At 45.9% G+C, this 15,667-nt stretch overlaps 1 protein-coding gene across 1 annotated transcript; it reads right to left on the bottom strand.

Moving 5' to 3' along the window:
- Positions 1 to 1,363: 1,363 nt before the first annotated feature.
- Positions 1,364 to 1,836, bottom strand: LOC101403953 (E3 ubiquitin-protein ligase RBX1). Its single transcript, XM_004436451.3, has one exon. The coding sequence runs from the start codon at positions 1,827 to 1,829 to the stop codon at positions 1,503 to 1,505; it is 327 nt and encodes a 108-aa protein (XP_004436508.1). The 5' UTR covers positions 1,830 to 1,836; the 3' UTR covers positions 1,364 to 1,502.
- Positions 1,837 to 15,667: the final 13,831 nt, after the last annotated feature.

Genomic DNA, 15,667 nt, shown 5'->3' with positions numbered 1-15,667 from the left:
CATTACACCACTGGCCCGGCCCCTGGATGGTTGAATTTTCAATCCATAAACGTTTCCATTTATTTAGGTTTTCTTTTATATATTTTTTTAGTGTTTTGCAGTTTGTAGCATTGAAGTCTTGAATATGTTTTTGTTGGATTTATTTCTGGTTATTAGATTTTAAAATGCTATCTTTTAAATAAAATGTACAATTGTATTTTTATAATTGATTTTAATAAATTGACTGTGTTTCCAACAAATTTGCTGAATTCACTTACTAAATCAAATAGCTTATCTGTAGTTTCTTTGTGCAAATAATGGCAGTTTTATGTCTTCCTTTTCAATCCCTATACCTTTTATTTCTTTTTCTTGCCTTCTTGCATTAGCCATGACCTTAAGTAAAATGTTGACTAGCAGGGAGCTGTTCAAGAGAGTATCTTTGTCTTATTTCTGTTCTTAGAAGGAAAACTTATAAAACAATTTGCCCCCATGTGTTTGCTATGGATGTTTAAAATAGATATCTTTTTATCAGCTTAAGGAAGTTCCCTTCTATTTCCAGTGCTCTAAGAATTTTTTAAGGACTGCATGTTGAATTTTACCAAATGCTGTTTCTACATTTATTGAATTTTTCTCCTTTGTTCTATTAATGTGATTGAAGAACACTGATCAGTTTTCCAATGATAAAGCAGCTTTGCTTTCCTAGAATCAAGCCAATTTGGCTGTGATGTATTCTCATTTTTTATGTAATGCTGTATTTGGTTTGCTAATATTTTGTTTAGGATTTTTGCTTTTTATCTCCTTGAATGAAATGGGCCTACAAATTTCTTTTTTGTAATATCATCATCAAATTTTAGTGGAGCGCACACACTTAACCACTAAGCCACGGGGCAGGCCCAATCCTCATCAAATTTTAGAATCAAGGTTTTTCTGCCCTCATAAAAATCTTAAGAAATCTTTCCTCTTTTCTGTTTTCTGGAAGAGTTGTGTAATATTGATGATATTTCTTCCTTAAACGTTTGATAGCATTCACTTGAGAAGCCATCTGGGTCTGGAGTATTCTCTGAGGGAAGGTTTTTAAATGATGTATTCACTTATTTAGATTTTCTATTTATTCTTGTGTTGATTTTGGTAAGTTTGTGTTTCTAGGAATTTATATATTTCCAAATTTATTGACATAAAGTTGTTCATAATGTTCTCTTATTTTTTAAAATGGCTTTAGAATCTATCCAGCAAGCCCCATTTTCATTCCTGATACTGTTATTTGTGCTCTGTTTTTCTTCATCAGTCTATCAGAAATTTATCAATTTTATTAGTCTTTTCAAATAACCAATTTTGTTTTTTTTTTTTTTTTTCTAGAATCCAACTGGATTTTATTTGACACAGAATACAATATGGCTGCAGGAAGAGCAAACTGAAAAGACAAAGCAGAAAAGACACGGTTCTATCTAACTTATAATTAACAGGAAGGCAAGTCATTAAGTGAATAACAAAACGGCTGAGCTTGATGGAAGAATTCTCTTTTTCTAGTGCCCATACTTTTGGAATTCCCACTCTCTGTTGTCCAATGGACACACCTGCCGTGTTTTGAGCCAGCGAGAGATGCAGTGGAAGTGAAAAGCATGATTACAGACTCCCCACGCAACGGTGCACTCTTCAGAAGTAGCAGATGCCTGGTTCGCTTGACATTCTATGCAAAGATCCATAATGTGGTTCCTGCAGATGGCACAGTTATCAACCACAATATCCCAGGCCCAGAGGGCTACCGCATTCCACTTTTTCACTTCAAAGCGCTTCTTGCCCGCGCCGCTGTTGGTGCCGCTCGGGGTATCCACATCCATCGCTGCCGCCATTTTGGAAACACACCTCAAATAACCAATTTTGGATTCATTCATCTTCTATTGTAAATCTGTTTTGTATTTCATGAATTTCTACTTATATCTTTACTATTTATTTCCTTTTGTTTTCTTTGGGTTTAATTTACAGTTCTTTTCTAACTTCTTAGATTATTTATTTTTAGTCTTTTTTCAGTACATCCCCTCTAAGCACAAATTCACTTACATCCCACAAATATTTATTTATAATAGTTACATTATAATTCAGTTCAAAATATGTTCTAATTTCCATTGTCATTTCATCTTTGACTCGTGGTTTATTTAGAAGTGTATTTGTTAATTTCCAAACACATTGGGATTTTCTAGTTATCTTTTTGTTGTTGATTTCTAGCTTAATAATAAGAGAATATACTCTGTGTGATTTTAATCCTTTGACATTTTTTAGGACTTGTTTTATGGCTCAGCGTATGGTCAGGTTTTATAAAAAGTCTGTGTGCACCTGAAATTAATGTGTATTCTGCAGCTGTTGGTGCACAATATTCTTCTATGTCATTAAAATCAAATTTGTTAAATAAGTTTTTCAAATCATCTATATTTGTACTGATGTTCATCTATTTATTCTATAATTTACTGAAAGATGCATGTTAATTTTTCCTACTGTGGTTATGAATTTGTTTACCCCTCTTTATAGTCTGTCCATTTTTGCTTTATATAATTTGAAGTTATGTTATTAAGCATACAAATTTTTGTATTATTACATCTTTCTGGTGAATCGAATGTTTTGTAATTATGTATGTCTGTCCCTCTTTGTCTGTAGTAATGCTTGTTGACTTATAGTCTGTCTGATATTAGTATAGCTAAATTAGCTTTCTTCTGTTTTACTTTTGTTTGCATGGAATTATTTTTTCCAAACTTACTTTTCAGCTTCAATAGCCTTACATTTAAAATTTATCTACTGTAAGCAGCACATAGTTGGGCTTTTAAAACCCATTTTGTCAATTTCTAAATTTTAGTTGTGTAGAATTCATTTACATTTAATGTAAATATTGTTATATTTCAATTTAAATCTACCATCTCACTATTTGCTTTCCATTTGTCCCACATCTTTTATATTCCCTTTCTCTTTTCTTGTCTTCTTTTGTATTCATTAAATATTTATTATTCCATTTTCCACACTTTTTTAGCTTGTTGGTTAGGGGTAAATCTAGGTTCTGTGGGGGCCTAAAGCTTATACAATTTTAGGTACCCTTATTAAGAAAAATAATAAAACATTATAATATAAAATTAGGAATAAGAAGAATTATATATATACAATCATATATTGCTTAACAACGAGGATACATTCCGAGAAATGTGTTGTTAGGTGATTTCGCTGTTGTGTGTACATCATAGAGTGTATTACACATACACTAGATGGTATAGCCTACTACACAGCTAGGTCATATGGTACTAATTTTATGGGACCACCGTTATATACGTCATCCATTGTTGACCGAAACGTCATTATGTGCCACGTGATTGTATATATAAAAGAAATCACCACAAATTTCGAATTTTAAAAAGCTGACCAGGGCCAGCCCCGTGGCTTAGCGGTTAAGTGCGTGCGCTCCGCTACTGGCGGCCCGGGTTCGGATCCCAGGCACGCACTGACACACCGCTTCTCTGGCCATGCTGAGGCCGCGTCCCACATACAGCAACTAGAAGGATGTGCAACTATGACATACAACTATCTACTGGGGCTTTGGGGGGGGAAAGAAAACAGCTGACCAATATCACAAACATCGCTAAACCCATAAAAAGTAACATAATATTTTTATTTGACTGCCTAACATACTTCTATATTTTCCCTACTTTTTGTGCTGCTTTTCCATATGACAATAATCTTGTAATATCATTTACTACCGAGAGAATAGAAAGACAATTCAGACTTTCCTCTAACATGACTGATCGAAATTTTTTTAATTGTTGTTTTTTATTCCTGATCATTGGAATACATAAAACATCTGACTTCACACACAAATGTACTCACAGGAATTCTGATAAATTCCTCAAAAAGGAAAAAAAGATTTTGATGTGTTTGTAGTTGAATATGCTGCATGATCAAGTATGTTCCTTTAATAAAAGGAGAGAACTTCCATTTTGATTAGGTATCAATAAAAAACAAATTCTCTGCTATGAACGTACATCTGATGATTGGAATATTTTCCAAAGACAAGCTTCTGACTGTATATTTCAAACCTTATTTCTTCATAGCTACATACATACTTCCAAAGCTGGGCACAGGGGCACACCTTCTTATTACAAAGCAACCTGGGTCCTGCACCTTTAGGTCATGATGCCATGTAGGTGGATGGTAGGATTCTTCCTGGAAATCATTCTTATACGGAAACAGCTAGAACTGTCTTAAATATCATAAATGTGACTGCAAATCCTCAAATACATTTCAACAAACTGAACTAAATATAATCTCCTCTCCAATGCCCCTTAGCCAGTGTTTTGTCTTTTTCAGCATACAGATCCCACACATATTTTGTTAGATTTATACCTAAGTATTTTACGTTTTGGGGTGCTATTTTAAATGGTATTATTTTTTTTTCAATTCCAAATTGTTCATTACTAAAATATAGAAATATGATTGGTTGGCTTTTGTATATTGATCTTGTATCCTGTGACCTTGGAAAACTCACTTGTTCTAGTAACTTTTTGGTAGGTTCTTTGGGAATTTCTACAACCATGTCATCTGTGAATAGGAAGAGTTTTGTTTATTCTTTTCCAATCTGTATGCTGTTTATTTCTTACCTGTGTCCTGTTGCTCCGGCTAGGACCTCCGTGTGATATTGACGGAAGCGGTGGTAGCAGACATCCTTTCCCTTTCTTGATCTTAGAGGAAAAGCCTTGAGTCTTTTACCATTAAGTGTGACGTTTGCTGTAGGTCTTCGCATAAGTTTTTGCCCTTTATCAGTCTGAGGAAGTTCCCTTCAATTCCTAGTTTGCTGAGATTTTTTTGTCATAAATAGATGCTAAATTTTGTCATGTGCTTTTCTTGAATTTATTGAGATGATCATGGGATTTCTCTTGTTTTGTCTGTGAATATGGTGAATTATGTTAATTGATTTTCAAGGTATAAAGCGTGTTATTCGTTCATTCATTTGACAAATACTTGTGGGCAGTTATTTGTTTGACAAATACTTGTGGGCATTGTGTTGGGTGCTGGAGATATACCTATGACCACGGCAGTGGTCCCTGCCTAGGGGAGCTCAAGTATCTGTATTCCTTGGGCTCTGAGGTGAGGTCTCGGTGCTCACCAGCTTTGGAGCCTCCACCCCATTTTACCTCCACTTGGAGGAGTGTGCAGCCAGCATCCCCATCAACCAGAATCGTGCAGTTCTCCTGAGCTTCTAGGAAAGAATGTGATAAGGCACAGCCAGCCCCAAGACGAGCTGCATCAGGAGGTCTTGGCTGGGAGAATAGACAACTGGCCCTGCAGCTACAACTGATAAGTTTTAACTCAGTACCTGGGTTGTGACAGCATCCCTGAGGGACGCAGCCAGGGTAATCATGATTTTCTCTCCACCTAGAGTTAAAGTGAGTATCACTACTTTTTAAGGATTTTAAAAACTGACAACAATAACTTCACAATGCTTTTTGTTTTAAGAGCTTTATTGGGTTAGAGAAAGAATATTAAACAACGTCAAAGAGATAGCCATGTGTGGCACTGCCCGAGGCCGGCATCTCCTCAGTCTTGGAGTTGTCGCGGTGACCCCCATTCTGAGGCCTCTTTTCTTGTAAAAGATAAAGGCTCAGGCCCGCCCTGAAGCCTCCACCATCTCTCACCTGCGTTGCTGCAACAGCTTCAGATCTGGGCTCCCTGTCTGTGGTCTTCCTTCCCTCTAACCCATTCTCTCCAAGCTGAGCCAGAAGGATCTTACTGAACTAAAAAGCTGAGCATGAAACTTCTCCACTTAAAAATTTCCATTGGTGGGCCAGCCCCGTGGCTTAGTGGTTAAGTGTGTACGCTCCTCTACTGGCGGCCCGGGTTCGGATCCCGGGCGCGCACCGACGTACCGCTTGTCCGGCGATGCTGAGGCGGCGTCCCACATACAGCAACTAGAAGGATGTGCAACTATGACATACAACTATCTACTGGGGCTTTGGGGAAAAAAAGGAGGAGGATTGGCAATAGATGTTAGCTCAGGGCTGATCTTCCTCACCAAAAAAAAAAAAAAAAGTTCCATTGGCTTCTCAGAACCTTCAGGACGAGACTCAAACTCCAAGCATGACTAACACTAGCTCTTCCCTACCCAGTTCCTGCGCACCGATCCAGTCTCCTCTCCACCATCCTGCCTTGCCTCTGCACCCAGCCACCTGGGCCAATGTGCCTTGTGCCTGTGTGTCTGTGCACACCGTGATGTGGCCCCCACTGCACCTCCATCAGCCTGACTTTCCAGCGACCACAATCAGGATAGTCCTTCAGAGAAAACCAGCCCTTCTTCCCACCTAGCCGCTGCCTGGGAGGATCATTGACTACTGGATTCAGATTCAGGTTTACCAAACGTTGATAAAGCACTAAGACCCACTCTAGGATTCTTCATACACACCATGTCAATTGGTCACATCCTAAACTGTGTAGTGACAGAGAAGAATTCTCAGAAATAGAACAGCTCGAGCAGCCAACGCTTCACTGAGTTCCTACTATGTGCAAAGCTCTGGTCTTCTGGTGTGGAGCTGCAGAATAAGCACATGGTTACCCACCCAGCCAGCCAGGGCTCCACTCCTGCCAGCCTTTTGTTAGTTACTCTGTGACCCTCAAGTCCTCCTTCGTTAGAGTGGAAGACCCGTTAAGGAGCATCTAGCCAAGACCCTTAGAAACTATCTCCTTAAAATCTCTCATTCCACTCTGGTGCATCCAGAGCTAATATTTGCTGAACGTGGGACCCTTTGTGGAAGAATTTACACTCATATTTAGCTCTGAACCTTCAGCTTTAAATGTGAAAATGCATGGTAGAGTGTTCGGCAGGAGCAAGATATGGGGAGGGGGCGGAGGGTGAACTTGAGTCTCGGTCATGTGTACAACATCTGCAGTGACGGGCACGCTTAAGGATGCCTAGAGAAGTAGGGGGATGGGTGACCATTAAGCCTTCTAAAGAAGATAATAAGGTGTTCTTTCCTTGCTTCTCAAACTGGGGTACTTGTGCTCCCTGCAAGTTTGTGGAGCCAGGCCAGGGAGTGGACGTGGGGCATCTTCCTGATGTGTCAAGTTTACTCAAAGATTTAGGTGAAACCAGTAAATTAAGTGGTCAGTCAGTGATTTAAAATATTATTTTTATATAAAAGCAAGCATGGCTATACTGAGGAGTAGGATGTCAACTTTGTATAGATTTTAAGAGTAAGGTGGGAAACTCCACGGAAATGTGGTCGCCTTGGGGATTTGGATGCTCTTCCGGAACAAACACTCACTCTTCCCTGGAGTTAGGGAAGCACCAGTGGAAAAGCGTGAGCGGCAGTGCTCACGGTGGCGACGGGCTCCACAGTGCGCACAGCTCCGCAGGGAGCCTCCTTTACGGAGACAGGAGGGCATGTCAGCGTGACTGCCCATTTCCCTTGAATGAATGCGTCCGTCATTGTTATTCTTGTCACTCATGCCATTTGGAGCTCTACAGGCTGAAACCAAGCAGGTGGACAAAACCCCAATCCACTCCTGTGGTCCTAATGCAACCCGAAAATTGTTTGGGTTTGGGAAGAGCCGATGCCCTCGGACCCCACATCACCTCTCCCCAGCAGAGGTGGAAGCTGGGGGAGCAGGAAGCACTGACAACAGCCACCCAAGCTTACTTGATATTCTGGAGACGAAGGCAGCAGTGGTCAGAATCCTTAGCTGAACCTGCCTGGCTGCTCGGAGGCTGGAGGAGGCTTGGCAGGACAGCCAGGAAGAGAAATAATAAACACAGTCTCCAAAAAGCCCGCACTGCAAGGCAGCCCAGGAAATGCAGTGGCCCTTTGCTGCTCCCACCCTGTGAAGTCCCTGGGCTCAAGACTCCGCATGTAAGTAGGCCAGTATGGAGGGCTCTGAAGGATTCAGCAAGCCCTAGTCCTTCCCTACAGGGTCCCAAACACCCCATCAGTGGCTCAGTCTTTAGAGGAAGCATTGCCCACTGTACAGGTGCAAATGACTCTGCATGATGATAGCAGATGAGGTTGTTCAATCCCACTGTCAGATCCCTGGAGAGTCATCTGGGGAGCTCTGGGGTGAGGGAAGGGGCACAGGAAGCTGGGCGGTGAGGCCAGTGTGCCAGACAGACCACTGCTTTCACAGATTTCCTGGGAGTCTAGAGTTATAGGAACAACCTAAATCATGTTAAAAGCAAAAAGCAAAAAGGGATCTGAGAAGTGCAGAGTTCACCGCCTCCCGTCACAGATGAATAAATGGGGGTCCCATGAGTGGGAAGGGTTTCACGATTGGCAAAGGAGGATACACACCCAGACCCTGGTGATCTCCTCCACTGGGGGGTCTCATCATTGCTGTCCTTCCCTCCTGGGCTTACTTCTCACCGAGTTCTGCTCAGTGGCCTGCCCCGAAGGGGGCCAGCACACCCGCCAGGGCCCCGATGCCTCAGAGAAGGAAGCAACCGCAGTAGGACAGCCAGGCCCACTCCCCGGGCAGCTGGCTTCCCACAGTTTCTGCTTGGTCAACAAGGAGCATATGTCTCAGATGTTATCAGAGGCTCCATGAAACACCACAGGCCTTTCAGCTGAAGCTCGAGACTTGCAAAAGACCCATGACTCAGTCCTGGGAAGGCCGAATGTGCTGAGGTGGCTCTGGCCTGCACAGAAAGTGCCAGAACAAGTAAACAAGAAGGACAGGCACACAGAGGGGCCTCCTCACTGCCTCCTGGAGGGTGACCCCTTCCCACTGGGTGGGGGTTCTTCAGGTCTGTGGGCAGGAGAGTATGGGCAGAACTCAAGGCGGGGGGCACCTGAAGTCTGGGAAGCCAGAAGAGAAGACACCAAACCAGAGGGTCCAGAGCAGGCCCTGACGCCGGCAGGGAGCCGGGGATCTGAGGAGCAGGTTGGGGTGGAGGCAGGAGGCTCTGCTGTTGGAGGCTGGCCAGGAAAGTGGTGTGGAGGCTCAAGGAGTCTAAATGCCAGCAGGTGAACGCCACACACACCCTCGTCATTTAGGCAGGACGGACAGTCAGAGTAACTGGAGACACATCTACTTCTCCATCATCCCGAAGAAGAATGAGTCCTTTTTGGAGTTCTACCTGTGCAGCTGTCTGAGATGCAGACACAGAAAATGGCCATTTGGCTGTCAGGGTGTGCCCAGCGAGCGGGAGGAAAAAGGCCCACCAGAGTGGTGGGTGCTGGGGTCATAGAGACACAGGGGGAGCCCAGAAGCCCCCAGGGAGGCTCTGGGAGCTGTAGGGACCCCCTCCAGCCCTCAGGCACTTCCTGCAACAAGACTTCAGCTGCCTGACACCCAGGGACGGTTCCAGGACTGTGATCACCGTGGTTGGTGGACACCGAAATGTCAGGAATATCAAACTCAATGCTTCCTGCTCCACAGGCGCCCTCCCCGGGACTTTGGGGAGTCGTTTAAGGGAAGTGCCGTGAGTGTTACTATTTATAGTACATTATCCTGCACTCAAGTATTGGGCCCCTTTCCATCCCCTCCCACTTACTGGGAGTGTGTGCGTGTGTGTGCAAGTGTGTCCACTCCCAAGACTTTTGAATAAGACTTTCATTCTGCCCAGAGCCAAGATCTGGCTTCCCTCCAGCTCTGCCCAGCCCGCCGGGTGGCCTCGGGCAAGTGGACTCGTTAACGCTCTCTGCTCTCTGGGCCTCTGTTCTCTCCAAAAGGATTCTAACCCTTCAGAGGTTGTTCAAGAATCAAGGAAAATAACAGACGTGAAAGGAAGCTGCCTAAAATTACTTGTTAGAATGAAACGGTATATATATATTCATTTACTTGCTATGATTCATTCATTCATTCAACAAACATCCTTGTGTAGGTGCTGAGAAATCAGCAGTGAGGAAAAAGAGTTGGCATAGCCCTGTTCCCAGCAAGCTGACAATTTAGTGGAAAGACAGACGTGAACAATAACACACAGATGTGCAGATTGTGTCCCTGTCATGAAGGACAGCAGCTCTGTGTGTGGGAGCAAAGCACACACCCTGGGGCGGGGGACTGGGGCCACCAGCCCAGGACAGCCCCAGGCGGGTCCAGGAGGACATGAAGCCTGGAAATCTGTCCACAGGGGACAGGACACAAGGCTTATTAGCCAGGACAAGACCAAGAGCCTGGGAATTTGCCCAAACAGGGGTGGGGCAGATGGCAGCTGAGCTAACATCCATGCCAATCCTCCTCTTTTTGCTGAGGAAGACTGGCCCTGGACTAACATCCATGCCCATCTTCCTCCACTTTACATGGGATGCCGCCACAGCATGGCTTGACGAGCGGTACGTCAATGCGAGCCCGGGATCCAAACCTGTGAATCCCAGGCCGCCAAAGCGGAGCGCGCGCATTTAACCGCTACACCACCAGGCTGGCCCCCGGACCCTCTTCTAAATGGAGGCTCAGTGGTCCCAGATCAGATAGCAAAGGTATAGTACATGAATGAATGAGAAAAGGCCAGAGATCTGAAGATATTTGAAACCAAGATGCTCTTTTCTATACAAATGAAACAGTTGAAGAATGCCAAAATTTCCAATAAAAATGGCTACCCCCCAATACATGTTTTTCTGGAGAGATTTCTAAAAAGTTCACACACACACCCCTAAACAGGTTTAACATTTGAGCCCTACAATCACAGAAAAGAAATCTGGTCTAGCTCTTGATATGGATATCCTTAAATAGTTCTAGATACAAAATGCTTTCCTGATTTAACCCTTATAATCACCCCATGAGGTAGATGTTGTTTGCATCCATTGTACAGGGGAGGACACTGAGATTCAGAGAAGGCGGGTGGCTCGCCTGTGGGCACAGGGCCAGTGATGGCAGAACGCAGACAGTCGGTTCTGCAGCCGCTTTAAACCGCAAGTCATGCTCTTGACCTCGGAGCTTGGCTAGCGTAGTTTGGTGTTCATTAACTTTGTTTGTGTGACTAAGGCTGTTAAACGATTTGGCTCCTTTTTTGTGCTTGTTTTCGATCTTTGTGGGATTCACTAAAGGCTCGTCCAGGGCTCCAGCTGCCCCCATGTTATTCTGCCACGAGCCCAGTTCCCCTGACACTGACATCAGCAAAATCACGTGCTGAAGAAGGCTCTGCAGCTGGAGAGCTGTGGTGGGCAACCAGCAGGCGTCCTTCGTCTTCAGACCTCCACCAGGGAGACAAGCTCAGGGCCGACTCCCAACTCCCGGGAGAGGCTGGGGGTAGGAAAAGAAAGGATGTTTCTGAAAAGGAAACAAATGTTCCAAGATGCCTCCATTCACTAGGAAAAGCTTAGGGAGGTAATTCACAGCGTCCCAGTCCCCACAGTCCTAGATTATAAAGCCGTACTGTCAGGCTCCAGCAAGTATTACCAAGAAATACACAAGTAATGTCATGACCGAGACACTTAGACGACAAGCGTACTTAATGGAAACGCCTGTTTCCTAACTCTGGACACCCCGTGTGCAGCGGTTCAGGCGTCTGCTTTAAATGAATTAAGCTGTGGGGTGCTCTGAGAGCACTTTTGGGACCCGGCAGAGAGCCTCCCTGTATATTACACGATTTGAAACTGTAGCAGAGAAAATCTGATGAAGTAGTATGACTCTCAGAAATCAAACATGAATATGCAAAAAATGTAACAATTTTTCTGTATTTCTAGCCCTTCCTCTTCTGGAGTAGTAACAATTAATCTCAGTCGTGCTGGACCTCCCTACCCTCTTTTCTCTGGGGTTCTGGCAAGTTCCAGGGACGGGGTGATGGTGGTGGGAATTCCATAGTGCTGAGGCTTCAGGAGAGGGGACGTCTCGTCTTCAATGTCATCTTCTCACACTGGCCACAGCCACAAGCTTCGGATGCTGAAGCCGTCCCGTCCGACCCTTGGTCGAGTGTCCGAACGATTTGCCCACAGGCTGTCTCCTGGTCTGTTGCCTCCCAGCTCCTCCCATGTTACTTGTGGACTCGTGCACACTATTCAGTAGCTCCTGTCCAGTGCCAGCAACAGAAAACTCTGGGAGGTGGACGAAGGCCCTGTCCACCTGGACACATGGTGCCGTTTCTTCTCCTAGAAGCAACCTCTTCTGGGTTTGGGAGTTTACACGCTTATCTGGGATTTCAATGCCAAGCTGCAGCTCATGACCTGGGGCATGGGTGACTCGGCCTCTTGTCCCCGGCGCCTGTCCATCTAAGCATGACCTGCCTTCATTCTCTCTCTGACCCAGGACCCCGGGAAGGACCAAAGGTGAACGCTCATGAAGCAAGGAGAAGCGATCTCGGAGGATTAGGCCAGAGTCAAACAGAGAACCTGTGAGGGAACCGGGCGGGTTTGAGTGCCTTCCTTCTGGAACCACTTGCCAGGCAGGGAGATGTGAGGTGACTTATGGCCAGAATGAGCCACTCGGCTGGGCGGGGTGTTCACCCAGGGCAGCTCTGAGTGGCCTCGGGGCCAGATGGAGACAGGGATTGTGACACAAGAAGGCCAAAGGCAGCGTAGTGCTCAGCGTGGGGCTGGAAAGCTGCCTTAGGGAGAGGTCAGGGCGAATCACGCAGAGACAGGGGGACCCGTGTCTATGTGGGTGTCAGGAGGGGCTCGGGCCTGACGGAGCCCGGCTGCAGGCATAGGGCTCCACATCCGCACTGGAACCGGATGTTAGCAAGGAACGGGGAGTCACCCAGCAGGAATGGGAGGGAGGAACACCGGTTTGAGGTTTCAGGAATTGTTTTGTTTTGGCTTTTTTCTCCCTAAGAAATTGGAATCTGAAAGAGCCTCTCAGCTTATTCTTAGAAATCATCAGGACCAGAAAGATTAGATGTCAAGAGAGATTTCCACAAACTTAAACTCCCTGGAGTGAGGTGGAAGGAAGGATTGCAGGCAGATCAGCTAATTCAGAAAAGAGAGAAAGGAAGACCAGCTTGTTAGAGGGACAGAGAGCCTGACTTTCTCTGTGGTCACAGTTCAGTCTCCTCGTAGCCTCTGACTACTTTAGCCCCTGAAAGGCCATGACAACAAGGCCTACGGCCCCTCAGGAGCGCTCCACACACACTGGTTAAACGAACGAACCCACAACCAGTCACTAAACCTAAACACACGAATGTCACAGGAACTCCCCAGGCAGCTCGCCACTTAGCACTACATGGACAGCAATTTTCTGAAATATTTTCATTTTAGCATCACAATTTCACTTTTTTCTTCTTTCTTTCACTTTAGCTTACTGTTTTATGGTGTCTTAAAGCATCATGCAAGCCCGTGGAGAAGCAGCACAGAGAATTGAGAAGCAATTCCACCAGGAAGCAGGAGGGTGATAATAAGAACTAAGATCTGTGTGACACTTTACAGTTTACAAAGCACTTTTGTTGCAATTCCAGTGTTTTCCACTTTGGAGGAGACTGAGCAGAGGGACATGGAAAAGAAGGTCATTGTCTCAGAGACACAAAAATGACCATGAGAAATGTATCTAGAAATGAAACCACAGACTACGTACGAGTCTGTGACGTCGCCAGATCTTCACCCTGATGTTTCCTACCAGGTTGTGGATGATGTGCATTCCCCACCAACAGCTGCAGAAGGGAAAAAAATAGAAGGAAGGAGTGGGAGAGAAGCAGCTCAGCCCTACACACATGTCTCCAGCGGTTCTTTAAAAAGAGGTGAGTGGGGGGGCCGGCCCAGTGGCGCAAGCGGTTAAATGCGCACGCTCCAATGCGCGGCCCGGGGTTCGCCGGTTGGGATCCCGGGCACGCACCAAAGCACTGCTTGTCAAGCCATGCTGTGGCGGCATCCCATATAAAGTAGAGGAAGATGGGCATGGATGTTAGCCCAGGGCCAGTCTTCTTCAGCAAAAAGAGGAGGATTGGCGGATGTTAGCTCAGGGCCGATCTTTCTCACACACACACACACAAAAAAAAGAGGTGAGTGGTGACTGGGATCTCTCCTGAGTATGGGAGACTCAGACCAGCCAGCCGGGTGCCACACAAAGACTCAGTGATCTGGTCTCTTCTCGGTGGGTGACTCTGCCGAGGGGTGAGTGAGGCCTGATCACCTGGACCTTCAGTGGCTGCATTTGGAAAATAATTTGTCTCTCTTCACAGGGTGGGGAGAGTTAATTTATGCTTGCGAAGACCTGTCCAATCCTTGTCAAAATGTTCTCGGCCAGTTCTAATTATCTGGGTGTCAGCTGTCACTCACTTCTCTCTCGGCACAACACCTCTGCCCTGGAAGATGGCGAACGAGATTGCTGCTTGGCTGCAATGGCGGTGCAGCCACCGCCATTGAGCATCCGGCTGGTGTGGTTGTTTATCTGTGTCTCCAGTTTACCGCCTAGATTCCAGAATTTTGCAGGGTGATGGCATCTCATTTGGGGAGATTGTGACACTAGACCTGTACCCTGCCCCTGCCGCCTCCCACCCCGTGAGCTGCCTATGGGGTCTAATTTGACAAGCTCCTAAAAGGCCTCCCACAGCCAAAAACGACTCCCCTATTCCTTCGCAGGGGCTGGAAATCCCTCCATTAAAAATACACTCTTTGGGGCCGGCCTAGTGGCGCAAGCAGTTAAGTGCACGCACTCCGCTTTGGCGGCTCAGGGTTCACAGGTTTGGAACCCCGGGCACACACCGATGCATCGCTTGTCAAGCCATGCTGTGGCGGCACACCATATAAAGTAGAGGAAGATGGGCATGGATGTTAGCCCAGGGCCAGTCTTCCTCAGCAAAAAAAAAAAAAAAAAAAGAGGAGGCTTGGCAATGGATGTTAGCTCAGGGCTGATCTTCCTCACCAAAAAAAAAAAAAAACCCACTCCTTTAGGTGTCGGATGTTTTTCCTAAGAGTGCTGTTGTGTGGAAAGAGAACAGGACCAGGAGTCAGAACACCTGGCTCTGGTCCCGCCCCTTGGTTTGGTGCTTGCTCTGCTCTTTCTAGCCTGGTGACCTGGGATAACCCACTCTCTTCCTTTCTCGTTTTTATTCCGTCTAAAATGGCGCCACTAATGCCTATCTCACAGGGCTGCTGTGAGGATCAGGCGAGATAATGGATGTGAAAGCCAAGCGTGGCAGAAATGTAAGAAGCGTTATTATGACTAAAATGCTGGTCTGCTGCGCTGGCTAATCCCTAGTAGGGATTAACTGATGGCTCCCCAGGCCCAGGCAGGCCCCCAGGGTGGCAGAACAGAAGAGCCTGGGGACCACAGTGGGGAGGAAGAGTCCAGCAGAGGAAAAGAAAGGGACCCTCCGCTGCTGGGAGCACCTGTGGGAGCACGTCTGCTGCCAGTCCAGCTCAGCTTCTGCACCCTGCTCTCCTGTTGCCCAAGGATGTGAAGACCCGGGGATACTTGCTCAGTTAAAGAGCCATTGAGAAAAATAACCGAATGTGTCTGGGCCTACACAGACACATCACTCAGGTAATTCAGGTAAAAAGGCCCAGTTTGGACACGAGTAGCCAACATGCGTCAGACCAGAGTAATTGCCTTCTTTGTCAGAATTTCCTGGATAATCTCTTCTCCTTTGTTTGGCTGAAAGAACCGGCCTCCCATCTGGGAGCCTGCTTGCCAAATAGTATGGGGTCCTTAGAGGTGAAAGGCACAGTGTGAGCAATTTTCCATAACATGTTGGCACGTGTATTAATTGTTACAAGGGGGAAACGCACCCACACGTTTCATCTGGGAGGATGACGTGGTGGAGGAGATGTGGGGAGGGGGGAGACGGAACCACAAGAGCTGCTTC

Source organism: Ceratotherium simum, chromosome 11, assembly GCF_057802395.1.
Source record: "Ceratotherium simum simum isolate JZ-2026a chromosome 11, ASM5780239v1, whole genome shotgun sequence".
In the NCBI taxonomy this organism is placed as follows: domain Eukaryota; kingdom Metazoa; phylum Chordata; class Mammalia; order Perissodactyla; family Rhinocerotidae; genus Ceratotherium; species Ceratotherium simum.
Note: the sequence above shows the minus strand (reverse complement) of the source record. Positions and strands in the feature narration are given on the sequence as shown.

What these genes read in the sequence shown, in the direction of transcription:
- LOC101403953 (XM_004436451.3), bottom strand. Translation starts at nt 1,829, where the DNA reads ATGGCGGCAGCGATGGATGTGGATACCCCGAGCGGCACCAACAGCGGC.